The 27319-nt window shown below is 43.9% G+C and overlaps 1 protein-coding gene across 1 annotated transcript in view; it reads left to right on the top strand.

Annotated features, from left to right (window-relative positions):
• Positions 1–27319, top strand: part of LOC115079628 (dedicator of cytokinesis protein 2-like) — a 991955-nt gene that overhangs the window by 658712 nt on the left and 305924 nt on the right. Inside the window, 2 exon segments of the mRNA XM_029583335.1 lie at positions 1897–1991; positions 9510–9588. Of these exon segments, the coding sequence (XP_029439195.1) occupies positions 1897–1991; positions 9510–9588 (174 nt within the window).

Raw genomic sequence — 27319 nt, 5'->3', positions numbered from 1 at the left:
TGTGTGACAGGGGCTATTGGTGCCATTGGCCGGCCTCTTTCACATTGGTTGACCCCTGTCACATGGTAGGAGCAATGGATGGCGCGGGCCATCCATTGCTCCTACCATGTGACAGGGGTCAACCAATGGACCGATAGCCCCTGTCACACAGTAAAGGCAAAAGGCCATCGGCGCCATTTTGATTACTGGCAGCCAATGGCCCGAGAGGGGAAATCGCTCCCAGGACCCCGCTGGACCACCAGGGACTTTCGCTAAGTCTTGGGGGGGGGGGGGGGGAGGTGTCGGGCAAGTCTTGGGGAGTCGGGAGGATGGGGGGTTGTAGTTAATTAAATTTGAAGGGTTGGGGTGGGTTTGGGTTTTTTTTTAATGTGCCCTTTCTCCCCCCCCAAAAACAATAAGAAAACCACACGAAATTTTGTGGGTTTTCTTATCGTTTCATTGCCCCCCCGAAATGCGACGAAATAGGAAATATCGTCTCTTATCTCCTATTTCGTCACAAACGAATGCACATCCCTATTACTTATCCTATTTTAGGTTTCTCTGATGGATATACCATTTTAGGTACTCACATATCATTGTTATTTAAAACCTAGATCCAATATACTACATCTATCTATCTATCTATCTATCTATGTATAAGGGGGATCATGGCTCAAAATGTTTACTCACCCCTGTCAGTTGTTGATTGCAATCCCTTTGGTCATTTTTGGCTTAGTTGACAGTAACTCTAGTACTGCCTTTAGTCAATTTGCTCCTCACATTTGGAATCAGGTGTCCTGAGATCTTGGAAGTTGATAAAGACCTGGTTATTTAGCTTGGCCTTTGGATCTGATGTTTTGTAGTCTGTTTTTTGAAGAGTTGTTATATGTAGTGGGATATTGATTGAATTGTGGGATGGAGAGGTTGGATTTAATTTATTGTAGTATGTTTATATTATGATTTTATTGTAAGCCCCTATGATGCTTTTGGGAATGTTGGATAATCAAATATACATAAATAAATAGTGAATGTTAATTTCAGCTTGACCTGTTTTTGGATCTGTGTATTAGATTTGTATTACTGAATTTGTACACATATTTACAGGAAAACTTAACGAAGCATTCCACCTACCAGTTTTCTTCCATGGAGCTTGAAGTTCAAGTTCCACCTCTTATGTCCTTAATGGGAGTGTCCCCATGGTACTTACACATTGAGACACTAGTAATAGTTATCCTCCTGGATAAAGAGTCCAGAAGTGATCTACTTTTGCCTCTTATAGTAGCCTTTGAGTTTCTCAGAAGGGGGGGTAGGTTCTTTGTACTCACTTCATAATGACAGTCTACTCCACACACTGATGACTACTTCAAAATCTCCAACCCCAACTCTCTGGAGAATGCTAATATCACATCAGTCTAGACTATTTACTGGCCCGGCACAAGGTTCTCTGGAGGAAACCAGGATGACCCCTGGGGGTGACATGAAAAAATAAAGTAAGAAAGTAATTTAGGTCAACAAACATATTAAACTTTACTGTATATAGCCAAATGGACTAACATGGCAAAAATATTAGTTTAGTCTCAAAAAAATGAAAGGAAAGCCAGAAATCAAGTGAAGTCTATGCTCCTGCAATAGGAAGGAAATTCAGCAGACTAAATGAGATCTGTGGTGCTTAACTGCCATCTCGTTCTATGGCCATAGACATAGTTAGACAGGGTATTACCCTTGCACTCTAGTCATTTAGGTTCTCAATGGGAGCAGAAATGTCCAGTTAATGCTTTTTAATAAAATGTAGAGAACTGGGTAACATTCTTGTACTGTGCTCTTCCACATATCTAGGACATTGTTCCAGGATTTGCTGCTAGTAATTTGAGAGCTGGACCTTGCAAAATTGTGTTCCCTTTTTCTTCTTATTCTTAGGACTTTTTGATGGAAACATTCATAATGTTCAAAGATCTAATAGGGAAGAATGTTTACCCTTCAGACTGGATGACCATGAGTCTGGTGCAGAACAGGTAAAAAGAAAACAACAGAAATGGGCAGGAATTTCCTGTGATCTGAAGAGCTACACTTCTAAATACTGTTTTCTGCTTTGCTGGCAGGGTACACTGGTTTTGTTCCATATCAAGTTCTCGCTAATCATGCTGGCTAGGACTAGGATTGTTTTTACTGTTTTTGTTTTCTTTACTGTTTTTTTTAAAGATATGCATTTGTTTTAAATGAATGGCAGATCCAAATCAGAAAAGGCCATTTCAGTTTGCTTTGAATGGAACAAATCACAAATGGCCTTGTCCAAAAATACCCCAAAATGGTACTCAAACATTTTGGTTTATTTACCCCCACAAAAAGGCCTCTGCCTCTATCACTTCTTCTAGGGGCATTTCTGGGACCTCCCTGGCCTAACTAATCCCCCTTCCATGCCTCCCCCCCCCCCCCCCCAAGAAAAATACAGTGCCAAGCTTATCTGGCTGGGATGAGCCAAATCCAGCTGGGCCCCTTTGACCCTGCCCCCCTCCCCCCCAATCCCTTAGAAATATGTTGGGATCAGGAACCTGCCCAGTCCCCACTTACCCCTTTCATGGGGGTCCTGGAGCAAGAAAGGGGAGGGGTGATACTTACTTACTCCTGGCCTACTGGTATCCCTTATAAAACTGGTGCCAGTCTCAGGGCCGACTGGCACTATTTTTAAAAGGATTGTGACAGGGCAGGAGTGAGTGGGCATGAATTCCTCCTCTTTCTTGCTCCAAGATCCCCATAGAAGTCTATGAGACGTGGTAAGTGATGACTGAGGAAGTCCCCAGCCACAACAGATTTCACAGGGGTAGGAAGTGGAATCAAAAGGACTCAGGGAAACCCTGGCTGGGCTCAGCTTAGCCTGACTGGATAGGTCTAGGCCCCATAAGTTTCTTAGGAGAGGGGAGTTAAAGGGCCGCAGGGATGCCCATTGTAGGGTTTTTTGAGAGAGGGATTTATGTTTATTTTAGTTCAGCAAATGAGCCACACTTAAATAAACATTAAACAAATGAAAAGGGGGAAAAAATAACCAGAAACAAAAAAACAAACTGAAACAAATTTCTTTGGCATGCATATCTCTACTAATTTTTCTAATCATGTTAATTGAGATCTTTATAGGTCTACTAGGGTTTTCTTTTTTAATGGTATTCTGCATCTATTATTTGTATTATATTTTTATTGATTGTATTTTTTAATTTTATTATTTTTATGTTGTACTCCACTGAGAACTTGTCCAGGGCTTGGCGACCATCTTGCCTGGTGGGGATTTAATCTCTGAGCCTTCTGTAGGTATTGCAAGTTTTTATGGTCTGTAAAGATAGTAATCAGATGATAGACTTCCTCTAGCATGTGTTGTCATTCCTGTAGGGCAAGCTTAATAACTAGAAGTTCCCAATCCCCAATGGTGTACTTCTGTTCTGCCGGTACAAATATTTTACAGAAGGAGCATGGCTGATAATGTACCACTCCAGCTCCAATAGTGGAAGCATCTACCTCCAGAAAGAAGGTTTTGTTTTCTAAGGGTGTTTCAGCCAAGAAGCATCGAGAAAGGCTGATTTCAGTAGATGAAATGCCCGGACTGCTTCCTCTAGCCAATTCCGTATATTGACCCCCTTTCTGGTCAGTGAGGTGAGAGTAACCACAATACATGAGTAATCCTGGATAAATTGCCGATAATAGTTGGTAAATCCCAAGAGTTGTTGGAGAGACTTAAGGTCCGTGGGTTGAGGCCAATCTCATATTGCCGAAAGTTTGTCTGGGTCCATTTTCAGTCCTTGATCTGAGATTATATAGCTGAGGAAGGATAGATCGGTTTGTTCAAATGAGCATTTCTCCAACTTCGCAGAGTCAGTTCTCAGTCAGCCATTGGAGGATAGCTTTCACCTGCTCATGGTGTTGAATTTGAGATCAAGAATAAACAAGGATGTCATCCACATATATGAGCTGAAGAGCTTGTTGATCATATTCTGGAAGATGGTAGGGCATTGCATAAACCGAAGGGCATAACCAAATATTCATGGTGCCCATCCTGGGTAATAAGTGAGGTCTTCCACTCGTCTACCATGTGGATTCTTATTAGGTTGTAGGTTCCCCATAGGTCCAACTTAGTAAAAATAGTAGCTCCATGGAGCCTGTTAAATAATTCCGAGATGAGTGGCAGAGGATAGCGATTTCTTTGTGATAGCATTCAAGCCCTTTTATTGATGCAAAGCTACAGTAACCCATCATTTTTGCCAATGAAGAAGAATCCTGCCCCTGCCAGAGACATAGAAGAATGGATTAAGCCTCACTCCAGGTTTTCTTTAATATACTCAGATATGGTCTGCATCTCCAAAACAGAGTGGGTACTCCCTACCTCATGGTGGAGTTTTCCCCAGTTTGATGTCAATCAAACTGGGGAAAACTCATAGGCTCAGTGTGGTGGTAGGCTGTCAGCTTGTTTTTTGTTGAAGACATCTGCAAAGGCCACACAGGGCTGAGGGAGACTCAGTGGCAGCAGCAGCAAGGCTGCGAGAGTGAGAGTCACCAAAGGAAGCATGGGTTTCAAACAGTGCTGGAAACATTTTTTCCCCCAAGTGGCAATCTCTCTGAAACACAAGTCAATCCTGGGGTTGTGTAGTTGAAGCCAGGGGAGGACCAAGGTGACATAGTTAATTGACCTGGGGAAAACATAGAATGTTACTCGTTTTTGGTGAAAAACTCTGATATTAAGAGTAAGGGGGGGAGGGGGGGGGGCAGTTGCCATCAGTAGTTGACCGAGCAAGCATTCACTGTAAAGTGATGAAATGGTTAAGAGTGATTCCAGCCCTTTTACAGGAATCCCAGGTGTTGAACTAGTCTACTGTCAATGAAATTCCCTGCAGCCTCCAAGTCTAGGAAGGCTTCGCAGGTAACATGGCACGTGTTGCCATGATCAGCCTTTGCAAAATATGGGGTTAGAGCCATACCCCACCCCTTTTCTGCTTCCTTATTCTTGATGCATGCACAGGTATGTATGCACATACTTCCTGACTTTTTAAAATTTGCATTGCATGCATGCAACCCACATACACACGTATAGGGCCGTTTTTGCGTGAGCAATGCTTTTAAAATCTACCTGTATGGTTTTAGGAAAAATTACAATACAGAGACCCTCCTTTAACTTCATGGAATGCCTCCTAGTCCTTCTATTATCTGAACGTGAACATAACCTATTCACATCTACCATTTTTAGAGGCTTTAATTGTGGACAATTGTATATATTAGTGCTCCTCGACGTGTCAGCAGCCTTTGATATGCATAATCATCAGATACTGCTGATGTGTTTAGCTGAATTTAACACAGTATTTGATTGGTTTAGTTCTTTTTTAAAGGGACACACATTTAAAGTATCTTCCAATAATGGGAGTTCTGATTGGGTTGATGTAGAAAGGGGAGTACCACAGGGTACTGTTTGGCCACATTATTTAATGTTATTTGGCCCCGCTGTGCAAATTGCTTGAAGGCTTGGGGCTAATGTTTAAAACCTTTGAGATTACATATAGTCCTTTTTTCCTGCAAAAGCATCATGGTCATCCACATTGTAAGAAATGGAAACCTTATTTGCAGGCTATAAAGAACTGGATGTTTTCCAGTAGACTGTTATTACATGTGAATAAAACCAAAATTATTTACTTATTTATTTATTTATTTATTTATTTATAATTTTTATATACCGGAATTCCTGTATACAATACAAATCAATCCGGTTTACAATAAACAATAAGTTACCCTGGTTGGAGCGGTCCGACCTGGGCTTATTACAAGGAACATTGAACAGTAACAATAAACCATTTAACATTTTTCGTATTTTGAAACAATATGTGGGTTCAACTTTTTACAAGGAACTTTGAATAGCGACACCGAACCACCAAACGCCTTCTTGTTCTGAATATAGTTAGCGGATTAAACTTTGCAAATTAACAGCTGGATAAAGATGATCCAAGTTATGTGGATTGACTGGGTTAAGACGATGTGCATGATAGTTGCAGTGAGAAGGGGACAAACTAGGAACAATTTATTCTCAGGGGTACAAAGGAGTAATAATAAATAACTATACAGTTATATAGTATATGAATACTGACTGTTAAATAAAACTGCGCGTAAGTAAGTGTATAAATTAAGTATCTATGGTGTTAGTGACACGATACAGTGAAAGGAGCTAAAAAGAGGTCAGAGAAGGTGCCTAGTTACATTCTGGAAATTGGAAAGCTTGCCTGAAGAGCCAGGTTTTTAACTTTTTTTTGAATTCTGGTAGACTGGGTTCGAGGCGTAGGTCTGGTGGGAGAGCATTCCATTGGTGTGGTCCCGCAGTTGAGAGTGTTCTTTTTCTTAGTGTTGATTTAGCTGGAGCTGCGACTAAAGTGCCTTTGTAGGCGCTTCTGATGGGTCTGGAGGATAAGTGTGGACGAAGTTGAGTTTGTAGTGATATAGGTGCGATGTTGTGAATTGCTTTATGAATAATGGTTAAGGTTTTAAATAGGATTCTCTGTTTGATGGGTAGCCAGTGGAGGTTGCTCAAGATGGGGGTGATATGGTCTCTTTTATTAGTGTTAGTTAGGATTCTGGCTGCGGCGTTTTGTACCATCTGTAGATGCACAAGTCACTTCAAATTGATTTGCCTGTTTTTAGATTTGATGGAAAAGAAACTTCTATTGTTTATGCTGCTCTGTGATTTGTGTGTGATGCTTGACAAAGTTAAGTATGAAAATACATTTCAAGAAACTGGTTAAGTCTGGATAATATAAATTATAAGTGTTGAAACATCTGAAGCCTTAGTTAGGATTGGATGATGTCAGACAAGTGTTGCACATGTTAATTTTCTTTGGAATTGATTATTGCAAACAGAATGTTAGGAATTATTAGGAAGGGAATGGTTAATAAAACAGAAAATGTCATAATGCCTCTATATCGCTCCATGGTGAGACCACACCTTGAATACTGTTTACAGTTCTGGTCGCCGCATCGCAAAAAAGATATAGTTGTGATGGAGAAGGTACAGAGAAGGGCGATCAAAATAATAAAGGGGATGGAACAGCTCCCCTATGAGGAAAGGCTGTTCAGCTTGGAGAAGAGACGATAGTGGTCTTTAAGATCATGAGAGGTCTTGAACGAGTAGATGTGACTCGGTTATTTACACTTTCAGATAATAGAAGGACTAGGAGGCATTCCATAAAGTTAGCAAGTAGCACATTTAAGACTAATCGGAAAAACTTCTTTTTCACTCAACGCACAATAAAGCTCTGGAATTTGTTGCCAGAGGATATGGTTAATGCAGTTAGTGTAGCTGGGTTCAAAAAAGGTTTGGATAAATTCTTGGAGGAGAAGTCCATTAACTGCTATGAATCAAGTTTACTTAGGGAATAGCCACTGCTATTAATTGCATCAGTAGCATGGGATCTTCTTGGTGTTTTGATACTTGCCAGGTTCTTGAGGCCTGGTTTGGCCTCTGTTGGAAACAGGATGCTGGGCTTGATGGACCCTTGGTCTGACCCAGCATGGCAATTTCTTATGTTCTTATGTTGTTGTTGAGAGTGCCATTGAAAACTATAAGGCCCCTACAATTATTGCAAAATTCCACCGCAAGAATCTTGGCTGGGATTGGGAAGTACGATCACATTACACCCGTACTTTATAACTTACATTGGCTTCTAGTTGAAGTGAGAATCCAGTATAAAATACTTATCCTAATATTTAAAATTTTGCATAGAATGCAGTTAGAAGGGTTAGGTATGTGTCTTAATGTTTACATTACTGAATGTAGTTTGAGATAATCGAGCCAATGTTTATTACATATTCTGTCCATATAAGAAGGCCATCTGGGTGAATTGCGTAACCATGCATTTTACATTGCCCGTCCAATACTATGGAACGCTCTACCAACCCAATTGCGATTGCTGGCTAATGAAAAGAACTTTAGGAAAGGGTTAAAAACATGGTTGTTCTTTGCAGAAATAACAAGATAAGAATAGATCTTTGCTCCTGGTGTATTTGGATGTATAATCCAATAATACAATTTATTGATGTATTCTATGTTTTGTATTTTATATTTTGATTGATCTTGTTTTAATTATAAATGTGATTATTGTGGAGTTGCTGTGATCTTTGGAGTCTGCGACCAACAAATGTTTATAAATAAATACTCACATATGTTTGCTTTCAAAATTGGTGTAACTTATGTGCATAGCTGCCTCATAAGTTACCCATAAGTTATAAAATTACACTCTCTATGTTTCTGTACATTGCTGTGCATATCTGGTCTAAATATACAAATGATTAATAATAAGGATTGCTCTGACACTTTTCATCCACACTGACCTCAGTGTATTGAACTGTGTAATATTTCAGAAGCCTGCAAGCAGCCTACTGAATGACGGTATAGAAAAGTTCTAAATAAATAAAATAAATAAATAAATAAATAAATATAAAGTATAGCAATTTTCAAAGGGGAAATGAAATGCTGTGATTAATATGTCGTTAGGCAGAGAGAGGGAGAAAGGGACATTTCAAAGATCACATGCAGACAGTGGAAAAGCACTGCAAGACCTCATCACTTTCTAAAGTGGTGGCCCAGTACTACACTTATTCTTAGGGATGTGAATTGTTTTTTGACGATTTAAAATATCGTCCGATATATTTTAAATCGTCAAAAATCGTTAGAGGCGATATTTAATAGGAATTCCCCCGATTTATCGTCAAAAATCATAAATCGGGGGAAGGGGGAGGGGAAGGGGGAGGGCAGGAAAACCGGCACACTAAAACATCCCTAAAACCCACCCCGACCCTTTAAAATAAATCCCCCACCCTCCCAAACCCCCCCAAAATGTCTTAAATTACCTGGGGTCCAGTGGGGGGGTCCCATTGTGATCTTCCGCTCTCGGGCCATATTGCAAAATGGCGCCGGCCGTATGGCAACACGATTCGAATGCAGGAGGTCGTTCCCGGACTCCCGCTGGAATTTTGGCAAGTCTTGTGGGGGTCAGGAGGCCCCCCCAAGTTGGCCAAAAGTCCCTGGGGGTCCAGCGGGGGTCCGGGAGCGATGTCCTACGCTCGTGACGTCGGGGGACAGGAAGCAAAATGGCGCCGGCGCTACCTTTGCCCTGATGACAGGGCAAAGGTAGCGCCGGCGCCATTTTCTATCAACGCACCCGTAGCCCGAGAGTGGAAGATCACAACGGGACCCCCCCACTGGACCCCAGGTAATTTAAGACATTTGGGGGGAGTTCGGGAGGGTGGGAGATTTATTTTAAAGGGTCAGGGTGGGTTTTAGGGATGTTTTAGTGTTCCGGTTTTCCCGCCCTCCCCGATTTTCGATTTACACGATATTTACAAAAACAAAACCGCGACGATTCAATTCCCTCCCCCCCCAGCCGAAATCGATCGTTAAGACGATCGATCACACGATACACATCTCTACTGTGCATACCTCATGACTGCTTTAAATACTTGTTCTTGGAAATGACATATGGCATGATATTGTGTTGATGATCTTCTCTTTCTAGGGTATTCTTAAGAGCTATTAATAAATTCGCTGAAACCATGAATCAGAAGTTCCTGGCAAACAAGAATTTTGAAATGCAGGTAAATCTTTGATGTCCCAAGTTCTTTGTGTATTATATTTGTGTTGCAATAATTCATTGCCTCATGTTAATGTCAGGGGCTTTGAACCATTAAAGTGATTTGCACTAGTGCAGCTATGATGCATGTTACACTATTTTCAACTCCCACATCTAAAGCGGAGGTTCTCAACCCAGTCCTTGGGACACACCTAGCCAGTCAAGTTTTCAGGATATCTGCAATGAATGTGCATGAAGTGAATTTGCATAAAATAATGACAGTGCATGCAAATCAATCTCATGTGGATATCCTGAAAACCTGACTGGCTAGGTGTGTCCTGAGGACTGGGTTGAGAACCCCTGATTTAAAGGACCATCAAGACAGCAGTACTCAGATTCCTGATTGGGATTCCTAGGTAAATCCATTTTATCTAGAATAAGCTCATCCAGTCCTGGTCTTTGCCCCTTTGCACACATGGAAAAACAGGATTGCATCTACATACACACAACAGAAAGAAACCAGAACTAGATCATCCTGTCTTAGATTACATGGGAACATCTTCTGATCCTCTTTCTTATGTCAAGTAAAGTGAATGTTGCGTTAGTCCACTTGAATGCATTAAAGATCTACACAAAAGTTGTTTTTATATATAGGTCCGTTTAAATACATTTGCATATTGTGTGTGGTTTCATTTCGCATGTTATTTTGTTCCCCTTCCCGAACTTTGGATGGTGTGGGCAAGAAATATTTTAAATACATTTACATATTTTATAAACTAATGTGCATGCATCATCTAACTTACACACATGGTTTTACACTTGCTAATCAAGAATTAAATATTTGACTCTCCGTTGTCTGCAGTTTTTTTGGGAGCAAGTGGTGAAAGGTGTGAGTGACCTGGTGAAGGTCTGGAAAGGGTCAACTAGTGAAGGTCTCAGTAAACTGCTGCTTGGAAGTATCTGCTTAAGTATTTTCTTAAAAGGCACATGCATATATCAGTCAACTTTATAAAATACCTGCTTCTCTGCTTCCACATATAAACTGAGGGTTATTTTGTGCACGTTAACATTGTTTAATGCATAAATTATATGTGCACACTTTTATAAAATAGGTATATAAACTGTGCATGTAGTAAAACATACACGTGCACTTTTGTGGAAGTGATGTGTCATTTTATCTCACTTTTCAGCAGGACAGCAATGTAGTGCGGCAAATTGGGCTCTCCAAAATGTATCAGATACATCAGTAATAGGAAGATCACAGTTTGAAAGCTATAGAAATCATAAATAGTAATGACATTATTAGGTCAAAAAACGTACATGCACAGACCTGCACTTATTATTTGTGCAGGTAAATCCAGTGGAAATGCGCAGGTTAGCAAGGATTTCAAACAGGTATGTGTATACCTGTGTATATGGATGTATGTGCTAAGCTCTTCCTGTCTCAGCCCCCAGGAATGCCTCCTTCTCTGCAGATGTGTCTGCTGGCACTACATGCGTTTTATGCACAGAGAGTATAGGCTATTTTTAAAGTTTGAGATCCCTATCCAGTTAAGACCAACCACATACCCTTTTTGTCTCTGGGCATGGATCCCCTATACCATCTGCTTGATCCACCTTCCTTACTGAACTCGCCTGAAGGACTGGCATTCAACTTACTTAAGTAGAATAAGCTTATCCAGTACTGGTCTTCACCCCTTTGCACACATGGAAAAACAGGACTGCATCTCCATACACACAATAGAAAGAAACCAGAACTAGATCACATTTTATGTGCCCCATCTGAGAAAGGGTTACATCTGTTTTTAGTAGGGATGTGTATTTGTTTAAAACAAATGGCCAATCCACAATGAATATCCCTTTTAGTTTGATTTGTTGTCCACTGAAAAAGAAAGAGCAAGTCCCACAAATGAAGCATATGACATTAGTTTCATTTGTTTTCATTTTCCTATAGAAAAGCATTGGCTGCATTGTAAAGAATAGAGCCTGGCTATTTGAGGCTCAGGTTAGTCATGTGGGAGTCTCCATAGCAACCAGCCCTAGTACCTATGATTCATGGGATCTGTTGTCAAGGAAATCAGACTGATAAATTAAAGGAATTTATCAGAGTGAAGCATTGTTCTAATTCAGCGAATAACTGCTCTGTCTATTCTTCTTATAGTATGTGCAGACGTTTTCAGCTAGCATTTGGATCTTTCTCTCGAGCTGTTGTGTGAACTCTGTATTGTTTTATAGATTCCACAATGTTCTAAATCAACAGTGCACTCTTGTTCAACATCAGAAACATTCCTCTATTCCAATCCTTTTGGCTACTGTGTTCATCTACACAGGTTTTATTTATTTATTTTTTTATTGTAACATCTCACTGACACTGCTACTGAAGAGCAAAGTTTGGGTGTTAAGTCTTTTCTCCCCTTTGGGGTTGCATCTTCTATCTCCAGTGTAGTGATTTAGTCTGGACCTGTTGCAGTGAACCAGCAACTGTGCCAGGCAGGCAGCTAGCTTTAGACAGTGCTATGCTAGCTGTGCCAGAGTACCCAAGCTAGACAGGCTTTTTCTATGCTCTATGTCTGTCTGGTTCTATGTACCAGAGTCAATGCAGAAAGCAGGCAGTCACTATCAAAAGTACAACCAGCCACTTTGAAGATTAATTTTGTTACTACAGTACTAGTATACACACGGCTGCACTTGTGCACAATTATAGCATTATCTGTCATTCTCTGCTTTGTGTGTGTGTATGTTGTTCAGTGCACCAGTCTGAAGAGGAAAATACAGTATATTAAAAAAGTACTGTAGTGAATTCTCTGTGTTTTTTTCAACCTTATACACACACAGAGTGAACACTCAGTTCATTCAGTGCCACATGCATTCACCTGATTGAAAATAATACAGATTAAAACATCTTTTGGCCAATCCATTATTTAAATCCCAGTATCAGATACAGCACTTGATAAAATCACATCATATTAGGCAAAGATAGTGGCCATGGGAAGCCCATAGTTGGGAAAGGATTCTTTCACAAGACAACAGTGAGTCCCCCAACCAAAATAAAAAGGGCTTTTTAAAAAATCCAAAACAGCAGGAGAGGCAGGCATGTCAACGTCAAGCCACAAGGCATTGAAATTTTGGGAGGAGGATATGCCAGTATCAGCTGTATCTTAGCCAGACCCTGTTGTGTCGGAGGTTAGGGAAAGGGCAGGCAGCAGCCATAGAGTACAACCACCATCACTGCCTGTGGAAGCTGAAGTGCAAGTGGTAAAACCCTAAAGCACTGGTAGCACAATCAATCATCGGTGAAGCACTGGCAGCAAAAGCAGTTATGTCATCCTTGTCTTCCGAATCAGAGTTTGAAGAGTCTCCTTATACAGGCTTTCCTGAATCAGTGATGGGAGAGCTGTTAGTTACAGACCCTGACTTAGGAGAATTAATGAGTACTGTTTTAGCCTCCACTTCAGTAATGGAAGAGAGAGAGGCAGAAACGGATGTTGGTGAGGGAGAGCAGGCCACACTGACAGTACAGGAACGGAGGATGAGTGAATCCTCTGCCCCAGTTTCTCAAGCTCCATCTGTTTCCACCACTGCCACTTCAGTGGCAGAACATCCACCTGCAAGGATGCAGACAGAGGCAAGGGATCACGAACAAATCTGTGATGTGGAGCCTTTTTCAAATCAGGGAGGACCCGCACTTTGCACGTTCTAACTATTGCACGAAGGACATCAGCTGAGGGAGGCAAGTGGGCCATTTAAGTAATTCTAGGATGGAACATCACCTGAAGCAGCAGCATCCTCTTCAATATGCACCTGGGGATGGTGGTAGAAGCAGTAGTCAGAGAAGCCCCTTCTGCAAGACAGAGGACACTATTTGAAAAGGAGACAACTGTTCCTCAAGCTGCTTCTAAGCCTTTGGTTTCTTCTACCAGGCAGGTGACAGGTCAGTAGCAACAGTCCCCAGCTATACCTAAGAAGCAACAGCCCACAATGGAGGAAATGGGGTGGTGTTCGGTGGCACTGTCATGGAGAAAGAGGCAAGGAACATGTAAAGTGATTACTAGGACTATTGGTGAGATGATCGCGATAGACAACCAGCCCCTGCAGGTAGTGGAGAACATGGGTCTCAGGTGGTTGCTGCCCCTGTTAGCGCCAAATTATAAAGTGTCTTCCAAGACCTCTTTCAGCAAAAAGGTCATCCCCAGTTTGTACAAGCATATCCGTGGTCGCTTGCACAGGTGCTGCTGGCAAAGGCACAGGGAAGCAGTGTTCATTTAACAAACGACATCTGGACATCTGCAAATGTCTCACACTCCTTCCTCTTTCTGACAGCACATTGATGGGCCCTGGCTGGAGCAGGCAGCAACTCCACAGGGGCCAGAGCAACAGGACGTAGATGGGCTTTGCTGCTTACTCACCTAGCAGACAGTGCCCATACCTCTGCCAATATTTTAGCAGCTATTAGACAAATGCTGAAGGATGGCAGCTGGATGAGAGAGCCAGAAGTCTTAATGAAGGGTTATTTGTCTCTGACAGTGGCTCTAATAAAGCAGTATCTGATGAGGGATACCAGGGTGTACAATGCTTTGCTTATACCTGTACTAGTAGGGAAGGAGTCCCTGGGGCTAGGGTCCATGGACTCAAAGCATGTGCACCATCAAGTACAGAAAAATAGCTGGGCACTTCCACAAAGTGTGAAGGCTGGGGATCTTCTCTGTGAAAAGCATGATTATTTTTAGATGTCTCACAAGCATCTTAGATGTGAGCATCTGCTGGAATTCTACCTACATGCTATGCTGCAGAGGCTAGTGGAAAAGCAGATACCTCTGCATGAATTGTCTTTGGAAATGGAGAAAAGTGTGCAGGCTCCTGAAGCCTTTTAAGGATGTTACACCCTGACAGAGTTTAATTATGCATTGAGTGAAAAAGGATTTTCTCTAGTTTTAAATGTGCTACATGCTAACTTCATGGAGTGCCCCCTAGTCCTTCTATTGTCAGAAAGAGTAAATAACCGATTCACATTTACCCGTTCTAGATATCTCATGATTTTAAAGACCTCTTCTCCAAGCTGAACAGCCCTAACCTCTTTAGTCTTTCCTCATAAGGGAGCAGTTCCATCCTCTTTATCATTTTGGTTGCCCTTCTCTGTCCCTTCTCCATTTCAACTATATCTTTCTTGAGATGTGGCTGTTGTGGAGCGCTAGGAGAGCGAGCCCACTCCTGGGTGATGTGTGTCCTTGGGCCACGGCTCGACCCCAGAGGGCTCTGAAGAGGTGCCGCGGGAGGCGTGGCATGCCCAAGCATGGGCTGGATGGGAGCAGGGCTGGAGTGACATGGAAGACAGGCCCTCCTCCGGACCTGCACGCTTCGGAAGACCCAACAACGCAATGTTGGTCTTGTGAACAGTCCTCCGACCGTTCCTAGCCCTTTCGGACCTGCCGCAGGGTACGGCATGAAGCGGCAGGCCGGATGGAGGCCAGGGCAGTGAAGACTGGAACATGGATTCAGACGAGACTCAGGAACGACGTAGACTCAGGCATAGACATGGACTCAGGAACGAGGTGCAGGATCCATAGACGTGGACTCAGGCATAGATGCAGGATCCTTAGACGTGGACTCAGGCAAAGACGTGGACTCAGGAATGAGGTGTAGGATGCATAGACGTGGACAGGCACAGGCGTGGACTCAGGACTGGATGCACAGAGGTGGAATCAGGAATGAGGGCTGAAGGTAGACATGGGCACTGACCCTCAGGGCGCCCTACTCAGGCCACCCGCGGGACTGAGTCGCGGACCACCCTGTCCCATGCGCGCCCTACACAGCCCTGGAAGGCTGGTCGCGGACCACGCAGAGAGTGGGAGAGCACAGGAAAGAGGAAGCAGGTTCGCTGCACTCCTGGCAGCACAAGGCAAGGATACGCTGCCCTCCTGGCAGCACAAGGCAAGGATACGCTGCTCTCCTGGCAGCACAAGGCAAGGATACGCTGCTCTCCTGGCAGCACAAGGCAGATTAAAGCATCAGGATCAGGAACAAGGATATCTGGAACAGCAGGAACATCAGGACTGGAACACAGATACTGGAACAGGAGACACACCTCAGGGCTGGATCAAGAGACAGACCTTGGGACTGGAACGGCAGGCAGACATCAGGACTGGACGAGGAGCTCCGACAGGTAACATGAAACACAGGACCTTGCAGAAGTGCTGGACCACGGACAACTTCCTGGAGCGAAGGATCTCAGGAGTGACCAACTCCTTGCGAAGGCAAAGACACACTGAAAGCTGAGCCCTTTAGTAGGGCTGAGGTGGACAATGCCCAGGGAGGGGTCAGCAGGGGGCCACACCTGGCTGGCTCTTTAAGAAGAGCAGAGAGGCGCGCGCCCACGCCCTAGGAAGCTGGAGAGAAGAGTTGGAAGCTGGTGGCATCCTCAGCCACGTGGAAGGCCCAGGGAAGCAGTGGAGCAGCCCTGGACTGGAGCTGGGTGAAGGCAGGTCACTGGAGCAGCTCCCAGCTGCAAGGACTGAAGCAGGAAGAAACAGAGAGAGGTAAGGCTGGCTGCAGAGGAAGCGGGGGAAGGGCTGACTGCAGGAACGGCTCCATGCCGTGAAGACAGCAGGCAGAGCAGAGAGCTGAAGCAAGCTGCAGGCACTGGCAGGGATGGCTTCCCAGCCAGGCAAGGACCCGGACTGAAACAGGCACTGGGAGAGACGGCCTGCTCGCTGAAGGTCCCGGGATCGCAGCAGCACGTCGGGGAAAGGCAGAGACAGCAGCGGAGGGGGAGACCACATGGCAACAGCTGTGGGAACGGCCCCAGCTGATTCAGGGAGAAAGAAGCAGCCCGACTGGCTGTGGCTGTAACAAGGTAAGAGCCTGCCCACGCTCTTGCAGGCAGGAGCATAACAGTGGCGACCAGAATTGTACACAGTATTCAAGGTGCGGTCTCACCATGGAACGATACACATGCATTACGACATCCTCCATTTTATTCGCCATTCCATTCCTAATAATTCCTAACATTCTGTTTGCTTTTTTGATTGCCGCAGCACACTGACCCGACTATTTCAAAGTATTATCCATTATGATGCCTAGATCTTTTCTGAGCGGTAGCTCCTAATATGGAACCTAACATAGTGTAACTACAGCATGTGTTATTTTTCCCTATATGCATCACCTTGCACTTATCCACATTAAATTTCATTTGCCAATTGGATACCCAATTTTTCAGTCTCAGAAGTTCCTCCTGCAATTTATCACAATCCACTTGTGATTTTACTCTGAACAATTTTGTATCATCTGCAAACTTGATTACCTCACTCTTCTATTCCTTTCCAGTTCCAGTTCATTTATAAATATATTGTTTCCTGTCTTTTTACCAGTTTGTAATACATGAAAGGACATTGCCACCTATCCCATGACTTTTTACTTTTCTTAGAAGCCTCTCATGAGGAACTTTGTCAAATGCCTTCTGAAAATCCAAGTACACTACATCTACCAGTTCACCTTTATCCACATGTTTATTAACCCCTTCAAAAAAGTGAAGCAGATTTGTGAGGCAAGACTTGCCCTGGGTAAAGCCATGCTGACTTTGTTCCATTAAACCATGTCTTTCTATATGTTCTGTGATTTTGATCTTTAGAACACTTTTCATTATTTTTCCTGGTACTAAAGTCAGGCTAACTGGTCTGTAGTTTCCTGGATCACCCCTGGAGCCCTTTTTAAATATTGGGGTTACATTAGCCACCCTCCATTCTTCAGGTACAATGGATGATTTTAATGATAGGTTACACATTTTAACTAACAGATCTGAAATTTCATTTTTGAGTTCCTTCAGAACTCAAAAATCATCCAGTCCAGGTGATTTACTACTCTTCAGTTTATCAATCAGGCCTACCACATCTTCTAGGTTCACCGTGATTTGGTTCAGTTCATCTGAATCATTACCCATGAAAACCTTCTCTGGAACGGGTATCTCCCCAACATCCTCTTCAGTAAACACCGAAGCAAAGAAATAGTTTAATCTTTCCATGATAGCCTTATCTTCCCTAATTGCCCCTTTAACCCCTCGATCATCTAACGGTCCAACTAGCTCCCTCGCAGGCTTTCTGCTTCTGATATATTTTAAAACGTTTTTACTATGAGTTTTTGCCTCTACGGCCAACTTCTTTTCAAATTCTCTCTTAGCCTGTCTTATCAATGTCTTACATTTAACTTGCTAGCACTTCTTCTTCTGTTGGATCCTTCTTCCAGTTTTTGAATGAAGATCTTTTTGCTAAAATAGCCTCTTTCACCTCACCTTTTAACCATGCCGGTAATCGTTTTGCTTTCCTTCCACCTTTCTTAATGTGTGGAATACATCTGGACTGTGCTTCTAGGATGGTAGTTTTTACAATGTCCATGTGTCTTGCACACTTTTTACCTTTGTAGCTGCTTTTTTCAGTTTTTTCTAACTAGTTTTCTCATTTTACCAATGTTTCCCTTGTGAAAGTTTAGCGCTAGAGCCGTAGATTAACTTACTGTGCCCCTTCCTGTCATTAATTCAGATTTGATCATATAATGATCACTATTGCCAAGCGGCCCCACCACCGTTACCTCTCTCACCAAATCCTATGCTGCACTAAGAATTTAATCTAAAATTGCTCCGTCTCTCGTTTGTTCCAGAGCCAATTACTCCATAAAACTGTCATTTATTCCATTCAGGAGCTTTATCTCTCTAGCATGTCCTGATGTTACATTTACCCAGTCAATATTCAGGTAATTGAAATCTCCCATTATTACTGCACTAGCAATTTGGTTAGCTTCCCTAATTTCTCTTTGTATTTCACTGTCCATCTTACCATTTTGGCCAGGTGGATGGTAGTATACCCCTATCACTAAACTTTTCCCCAACACACAAGGGATTTCTATCCATAAAGATTCAATTGTGCATTTAGTCTCATGCAGAATCTTTATCCTGTTGGACTCTATGACATCCCAGACATAAAGCGCTAGCCCGCCTCCCAGATGCTCCTTTCTGTCATTGCGATATAATTTGTACCTCGGTATAGCATGGTCCCATTGGTTATCCTCCTTCCACCATGTCTCTGAGATGTCAATTAAGGATGTCATCATTCACTGCTATACATTCTAATTCTCCCATCTTACTTCTTAGACTTCTGGCTTTAGCATACAAACATTTCAAAGTGTGTTTTTTGTTTGTATTTTCATTCTGCTTTCTAACTGATAGGGATAAATTGGAATCTTTTAGCTAAGGTGAGTTTTTAATTACAGGCACTTGGATTACTTTTCTTATTAATGGAACCTCACTGTTGTGATGCCCTAATTCTAATGCGTCATTAGTATCCTTTGAAGATACCTCCCTTTGAAATATGCACTGTTGAGTGATTTTCGGCTTTCCCCTTTGTTCTAGTTTATAAGGTGCTCTAGCTCCTTTTTAAAGGTTAGCGCCAACAGCTTGGTTCCGTCCATCCCTTTGGAAAAGACTCCCCCTTCCCCAAAAGATTCCCCAGTTCCTTACAAAACCGAATCCCTCTTCCTTGCACCATCATCTCAACCACACATTGAATCTCCCTGCCTTTGGGGACCTGCACGTGAAACAGGGAGCATTTCAGAGAATGCTACCCTAGAGGTTCTGGATTTAGCTTTCTACCTAGGAGCCTAAATTTGATTTCCAGATCTTCCCACCCACAGTTTCCTATGTCGTTGGTGCCCACATGCACCACGACAGCCGGCTCTTGCCCAGCACTGATTAAAATCCTATCTAGGTGACGCATGAGGTCCGCCACCTTCACACCAGGTAGGCATTTGTTATAATTAGTGAGGTTTGGGTGGATCCTTGGACACTGTGGCAGCTGACCATGCCCACGGGGGGAAGTCCCATGAGGGGCCACAGGTCAGGCTCAGCTTAGGACACACAAAAACAGAGCTTGATCTTTTATTAGACAATGTGATGAAGCCACCAGAGGTGGTAGTAGTGAGCAGCAGAAGTAGCCCAGCTGAGCTAGTATCCCTCAGGCGCTGGAACAGCGACTCCTCTGGTAGTAGTGCTGTAGTGTAAAGAACTGAAAATAATGAGTACAGTGGAATATGCACAAAGCCCCGGTATAGAGAACCCCAGGATATGGAGATCAGGCCCTCGAGGAGCAAGTACCTGATCCCTGAGAGCTGAGAGGCTTGAAGGTAATGTACTCACACAGCGGTTCCACATAGGAGATGGCAGCAGGGCTGGAACGGAGGCAGGCCCTCGAGGAGCGAGTACCTGGTTCCAGGGAACAGCTTTGAGGTGAAGATGGTGGTACTCACTAGTGTTGAAGATAGCGAATCCTTCTAGGCAGAAGAGACGGTAGGAGCAGGCAGCGAGTCAGGGAACATGGGCCCTCGAGGAGCAAGTACCGGTTTCCTGATAGTGACCTGAAAAGCAAGTGAGGCCCACGAGGAGTGGGTACCCCGTTAGCGATAAGAGTCCAATGGAAATTGGAGAGGCAGAGTAGCTGGGTACGGAGATCGAATCCCATCTGTAAGAATCCCCCTTGCTAACTCAAAGGCTAGCAAACATTGTAGGCTTTAAATTTCCAGGTAGACTGACATCATCACAGGGGGACGCCCCAGAGGTTCGCACCAAGTAGGAAATAAGAGTGAGGGCCACACGGCTCGCGCGCCATAAGTTACCAGCTGAGCATGACGGGAGGCAGCACCCAAGCCGGTCCGGGGCCGCCGGAGAGGACGGCAGGCAGACGCCGTGGCAGCCAGGTGTCCATCCACAGCGCGAGGAGGTGCAAAGAAAGAAAGGTAGGCGGAGTGAAGCCGTCGTGAAGGGATGGTTGCAACAGCATGTTACCAGGCGATACTCATGCACACCAGCCAACCGGCTGCTACATTCCTAATAATCGAATCACCAGCTATGATGGCTGACCTAACCCTTCCCTCCTGGGCAGTAGCCCTGGGGGAGATATCCTCTGTGCAAGAGGATAATACATCACCTAGAGAGCAGGTCCTTGCTACAGGATCCTTTCCAGCTGCACCAGGTTGATGCTTTCCAATCATGAGACCTTCTTACTCCAAGGCAGCATCAGGGCTGCCAGTCTGAAGTTGGGACTTGGCTACTATGTCCCTGAAGGTCTCATCTGTTTTCCTTCTTACTCCAAGTTATTGTTTCCCTGTTACATGTAACTGCTTTTCTGCACTATTGTTCAAATTGTAAAGTTTATTTTAATTGCACCCCTGTTTCTTGTGAACCTGCATGATGGGACTATCGTCTTGAATGTTGGTATATTAAAAAAACTTAAATAAATAAATAAATAAATAAATAAATAAATAAATCTGTATACCTCTCTGTCAGCCTCAGCTCCTCCAGTTCTGCCACTCTAGCCTCAAGAGTTTATAAACAGAATTTAGTGTTTGTTTTTTTGTTTAATAGTCAGTAAAGCAGCTAATAAACAAGTTAGTGTGTTAAAAAAAAAAAAGAGAGAGAGAGAGAAAAAGGTAGCCAGAAGCTAGGAACAATATGTTCATAAGTAGAAAGGTTAAAAAGTTCAGTTACTCACCTTGGAAAGGTGTTAAGGTAGAGTGATTGGGTTTGATTAGGTACCAACATTTGTTAATCAGAACAGCTGGTATATAGTAAATTCCTGTAGATCTCATTCATCATGTGTTGGAATACCGCAGGGGCATTACGCAATTAGAATAGTGGCTGTCCCATGTATTAAAAGCGGTTTCCATTCATCACCAGGTTTGATTCAAACCAGGTTGTAAAGCCCCCCCGGAGATCTAGTTTGGTAAACACTCTGACTCCCTGTAGGTGGTCCAGCGACGAGAGGCAAGGGGTACTGATCCTTTTTTGTTATAGCATTGGGCCCACGGTAATTAATACAGGGTCATCCTTTTTGACCACAAAGAATCCTGCTCCTGCAGGTGATGTTGAGGGCCAAATGAATCCTCTTTCCAGGTTCTCTTGCATATATTGAGCCATGGCCTCGTTCTCGGGAAGGGACAAAGGGTACACCCTTCCCCGTAGGGGAGTGGTACTGGGAATCAAGTTGATGGCAGAATCATAAAAACAATGTTCCGACAGGATCTCTGCTCTCTTTTGAGAAAACGTCTGAGTAATCAGCATATTGTGATGGTAATTCCAAGGAGGCTGTGGCAAGGAGCATCAAGGGAGGGTGTCTGATGGAGAGAAGGCAATGGTGATGGCATCGGCGATCCCATCTTGTTAATTGGAGAGTCTTCCAGTCAGTAATGGGAGAATGTAGTTGCAATCACAGTAAACTGAGGACAATAGGATGGACCGCCTTCTCAATGACGTGGAATGTATACCGGTCCGGAGATGCAAAGGGAAGAGTGGTCTTGGTGACTCGACCCGGGAGGGGATCCCCAGAGATCAAGGAGATCACAAGTGGTGTGTTCCGCAGTATCGTTGGTAATTTCAAGTGATCTACCAAGCTCTTGTTATCATGTTATCCCTGATTCATTTTATTTTATATTTCTATTTGCTGAAATGTTTTTTAATGAATGATTGTTTTATATTTTTTACTTTTTTATATGTCTTGTTTTATGGAAATTGTAAACCGGTATGACTGGACCAGAATACCAGTATGGAAATTAAAATAAATTAATTAATTAAATTCCCTCCTGTGCCTGAATCTATGAGGGCTAAGGTAGAAAATTCTTGGTGGACATGAGGAGGGCCACTAGAAGCACAAGTTGGGGAGCGGTATCAGTAAAGCCTAGGACCACCTGCCCAGCTGGTCCTAGGCCTGAGAGTTTCCTGGCTTCTCCAGGCTTTGGGCCATAAAGTATCCCTTCCCTGTGCAGTACAGGCATCTCGCTCGGTGATGCTGTCTCTCCTCAGGCGACCACAAGCTTCGCCCAAGCTGCATGGGCTCTTCTTGCTGTGCTGTATTAGGTATGGGAGTGGTGGTAGTAAGTGGTCGGGAAAAGGACGGAGCTAGTGTAATGAGCCTATGCGGTGTTCACAGTTCTCAGGCTCATTGCTGGAGGTGGTGGTCCACTCTCCCAGCCAGATTTATCAAAGCATCCAAAGACTCCGGGAGTTCCCTGGCTCCCAGTTCGTCCTGTATCTGTGGGGATAGACCTTCCAAAAAGATGCTCCTCAGACTGTCCTCCCTCCAGTTTAATTCCATGGCCATAGTGTGGAATTCAAAGGCATAGTCTACCAACGGACGTGCTTCCTAGTGAAGATGCAGGATGTCTGAACCTATAGTGGCCATGCAGCCAGGCTTGTTGAAAATTTGTTTAAACACCTGGATGGACCATTGCAGGTCCTGGAGAAGCGGGTCCCCTTGTTCCCATAGAGGGGAGGACCAAGTCAATGTCTTTCTTTCGAGGATGGAGAGAATAAAGTTAGTCTTAATGACATCACTGGAGAATTGCACAGGCTGTAGAGTGAAGTGTATGAAACACTGGTTGAGAAATCCCCAGCACTGCTTGGGGTCTCCGGCATACCGGGGAGGAGCCAGTAGTTGTAAGGTAGATGCCACAGGGCTATCTGAGCTGGAGGTGTGTCAGTGGGAGCCATGAAGGCATCAAGGTGGGTGCTCAGATATTCCATAGATGTAGCCAACATCTCCAGAAAATGCTCTTGCTGCTGAATCTTCTGGGTTAGGCCTGGTAGAGCCTGGAGGCCCGAGAGGTCTGCCGGATCCATGGCCTCAGCAAGCTGTTAGGAGGTGGACACTTGGCTGAGACGCTACCTGCAGAAGGAGCCCCCCTGCAGGTCCTCGTCAGTGACAGGTGGAACTGAGCGGTGCGGAGACCCAACTGGACCTTCACCAATACCAGCCCTTGTTCCCCACAGGTTGAGCCCTTGGGTACCAAGGCTGACTGGAATTAGCCGCAGGTTTCTGGGCAATGAATCCAATGAAGATGACAGGCAAGGAGGAGTCCAGGAGGCAGGCAGAAGGTCGGGGCAGGCAGCAAGCAGACAAGTCCAGGAGGAGACCAGAGGTCAGGGCAGATGGCAAAGAAAACGGAGTCTAAGAGGCAGGTAGATGGTCGGGGCAGGCAGCAGACAAGAAGAAGTCAGGAAAACATACTGAGGTCAAGCCAGAGAGTCAGTCCAAGGGAATAGGGCCCGGAGCCAGGAGCAGGAACACGGAGTAGAAACTCGTAACTTAGGAAAGCTCAACCTGTTGCTGAGGCAAGGGTTTGGCAGCAAGGGCTGCCTTTAAATAGCCCCAGGGGCTGATGTCTTAATTCAGGTCTGCGAGAAGTTTTCCTGCTGCGACCCCTTTAAATCCAGTTGAAAGCCACACATACGCATGTGTCTTGAGGCAGCAGTGGCAGGCTGTGCAACAGTGTCGGCTCCCTGCTTCGCCTGGAGTAAGCTGCGGTAGTGGCTCCCCAGGGTCGCGAATAAAGCAGGGATGCAGTCAGCTCGGCGGGGGATGAATGAGGCTGGCTGCATGCCTCCACGGCCAGCTGTCGCAACAGGTCTGTCAACTAGAGCACCGGAAGTTGAGGCAGAGGTGAGACGTAGCACAGGAGGAAAACCCATCATTACTCAGGTCAGATAGTAGTGGAAGTCAGAGCAGCACCCTGCAATCACTACATAGCACTCCTTCCTCCACAGCAAAACAAAAACAATCCTCCCTTCTGTCTTCGGTGATTGCAAAAGTAGCTGGGAAGAAAGACACACATCTGACACTATTAAAAGAGATGGCAGCTCATATCTCAGTTATACGCTACCGCTCAGAGACTATCGAGGACATGGACACAGATGTGCTGGCATATTGGTCCCACAAGTGCAGAATCTAGTCAGATCTAGCAAAAGTGGCTCAACGCTATTTCTCTTGCCCACCAATGAGTGACCCCAGTGAAAGAGTGTTTTATATGACAGGGGACATCATAAGAACCTCAAGGCTCCAGGCTGTCACCATACGATTGAGAAACTGGTGTTCCTTAAATTAATCTGCCTTTGCTTGGGTTTCCACATTTTCCATGTGAGTGGCAAGATGAATGAAAGGAATTTGAAGATCATGTAACTGCTATGCCTGTCTGTCTGCTGTACTTCAAATACTACCAATGGGGCTTACAACCAGCATCCAGCAACATCCAGTGACTGCCTGACTTCATCTGCCTGCTGTGTCCCCTATACTGCCAGTTGGACCACCCTTCAACAATCACTCTGTTGCTGCCACCCAGGCCCAAGATGCTAGATCAAGGGCTGGAACACATGCAGTGTTGAGTCCTGCTGTGTCCCCAACACTGCCAAATTGGGCCACACTTCATCAACCACACTTTGGGCTTGATTTTAAAAGCGTACACGAATAAAACACCAGGCCTTATGCGTGCCAGGCCAATTTTCAAAAGGCCCAGCCATGCATGTAAACCCCCCCTGGGATGTGTGTATTTATTTAGATTTATATTCCACTTTTCACAGCAGATTACATTCAGGTACTGTAGGTATTTCTGTATCCCCAGAGGGCATACAATTTAAGTTTGTACCTGAGGCAATGGAGGGTAAAGTGACTTGCCCAAGGTCACAAGGAGTGACAGTGGGAATTGAGCTCTGGTCTCCTGGTTCATAGCTCACTGTTCTAACCATTAGGCTACTCCTCCACTCCTGGTGTCCAAGGCCCAGGGCTAGCCAAAGGGGCGGTTCAGGGGGGGGGGGGGGGCAGGGCAGGGCTAGATGCACCCGGCATAGTGGACATTTGCCACTGTGCCGAGGGATTGCAACTTGCGCTTGCTCAGAAGCAGGAGCAAAAGGTAAGAAAAGAATTTGGGGGTATTTAGGATAGGGATACGGGGAGGGCAGGATAGGGGAAGGGAAGTTAGGCTAGGGGGTTGGGAGGTTCCCTCCCAGTCTGTTCCTTAATTGGGGCGGACTGGGAGGGAACTGAGGAAGATCCCAATGCGTCGCCGTGCGTAATTGCAATAGTTTACACCCCCTTGCACATGCTGACCCGAAAAAATATCTCCTCAAAGTTAGATCCAGAATTTCCCCCTTAAGCTTCGGGAAATTATGTAGCCTCAAATTCAAATTCCTGGTCTGATTTTCAAGATGTTCAATTGTTTTAGAAAGGGAATTGTGGTCCTTAACTGTGGCCACCTTGAAAGCTTGAATCTGTTTCAATTTTTCCTCAATATCTGAAACTTTGGAATTAATGGCCAAAAGTTGACCTTCATGAGAGGAAATTGAATGTTAAGATTTAGCAGAGAGGTGAAGTCAGAATGCAGGCAGTAGAGAACACTATTAAAAGTGTTCTTTCATGGAGTGCAGAAATGAAATCTACTGTAAATGCTAATAGAACATCTCAAGAGTCTTTATTGAAAGATAATGTAAAAATGTTGAATAAGATAGAAATTATGGAAAATATGTTAAAGTCTAGGAATTTGAGATCTGTCAACTTTCCCAGACTTTCATATATATCTCCAAAAGAGATGTTTAGAAAATATCTGATAGAGATTTTAAAAGTGCCTGAAGGAAGCATTCCACCAGTGGTTAGAATTTTTTATTTACCACAAAGGAAAAAAGGTGTAGAAGAACTAAGAGAAACCTCAAATATTGAAAATAAAATGCAAGATCTAAATTTAGCAGACATGCTGGAGACATCAGACTGTCTAGCAAAGCTGTAAAAAGTACTTTGATTGTCACATTTGCACTAGAGACAGAGAATGGATATTCAAACTGTTTTTCAAATATCGCTTACATACTTTTATGAATTTGCAGGTGAGAATATTTCCTGATGTGTCTAGAATGATACAAAAGAAAAGACAACAATTTTTACTCTTGAGAACACAGGCCCTACAAATAGGGGCTAGTTTTACATTGAAATTCCCTTGCAAATGTCAGCTTAAATATAAAGGGTTAACCTATCTTTTTTTCCTACCATCTCAATTAACTCAGTTTCTTTCTGATAAAGTTACCATACAGGGTGCTGAAGGGGTAAATGTCCAGGTTCACCCATGTCCCCAATAAGCTGTGATTATCTCTCACTAGGAAATATTCCTCCTCACAGTATATAGGCTATAAAATTCTTTCTTTTTAAGATTTATGTTGTTGAATTAGAAAAATTTTGTGATCTTCTCTTTGCAGTATGGAGGATCTTTAATGAAGTAAGGTGAATGTCAAATGTTTGGTGTAAAGAGGATGAAAACTATTTTGTTTCCTATTTCTTATATGTTTACCTATGCTTCAATGTTCAAATGTCAAGAAATATTGTCTTGATGTGTAATTTAAAAAGCATAATAATAAAAAAAAAGATTTAGCAGAGAGGATATCCATCTTTTGAATATAAGAGTTCAAGGATTTCCCAAATCCTGTCATTAGTTCCCAAAGGAAATCTAATGTCACTACAGCCGGTCAAGGTAGATTCGAGAGGCTAATCATAGGAGGGATATTTTGGTTTACCAATGATGCTGCCACTGAAGCAACGTCCAGATCTTCCTCCAGTGCACCCGCTTCTGAGAGCCAAAAAAGAGTGGGAGAGCACTGCCATACCCTCCATATGAAATTCCTCCGTACTGCCATACCCTCCATATGAAATTCCTCCGTAGGGCGAGATGAGTCATACCGCTCGAGTGCAATCAAACCACTGGCCCCTCCCATAGTGATTATCCCTGTCATGTCACAGGTCAACGCCATGAAGCCGGGTGATGACTCACACCTCTGCACCAGTGGCAGTCGATCATCCAAAGCACTCAGGGAAGCTTCCTCCATCAGCAACTGTCACATTCCCTCATGGCAGGGCAGATCAGGATCCTCAGTCCCTGAGAAGCTATCAATTGTGAGGTGAAGCTGGTAATAA

This window comes from Rhinatrema bivittatum, chromosome 18 (assembly GCF_901001135.1).
Source record: "Rhinatrema bivittatum chromosome 18, aRhiBiv1.1, whole genome shotgun sequence".
NCBI classification, from domain to species: Eukaryota; Metazoa; Chordata; class Amphibia; order Gymnophiona; family Rhinatrematidae; genus Rhinatrema; species Rhinatrema bivittatum.
This window is presented reverse-complemented; position numbering and strand designations above follow the sequence as displayed.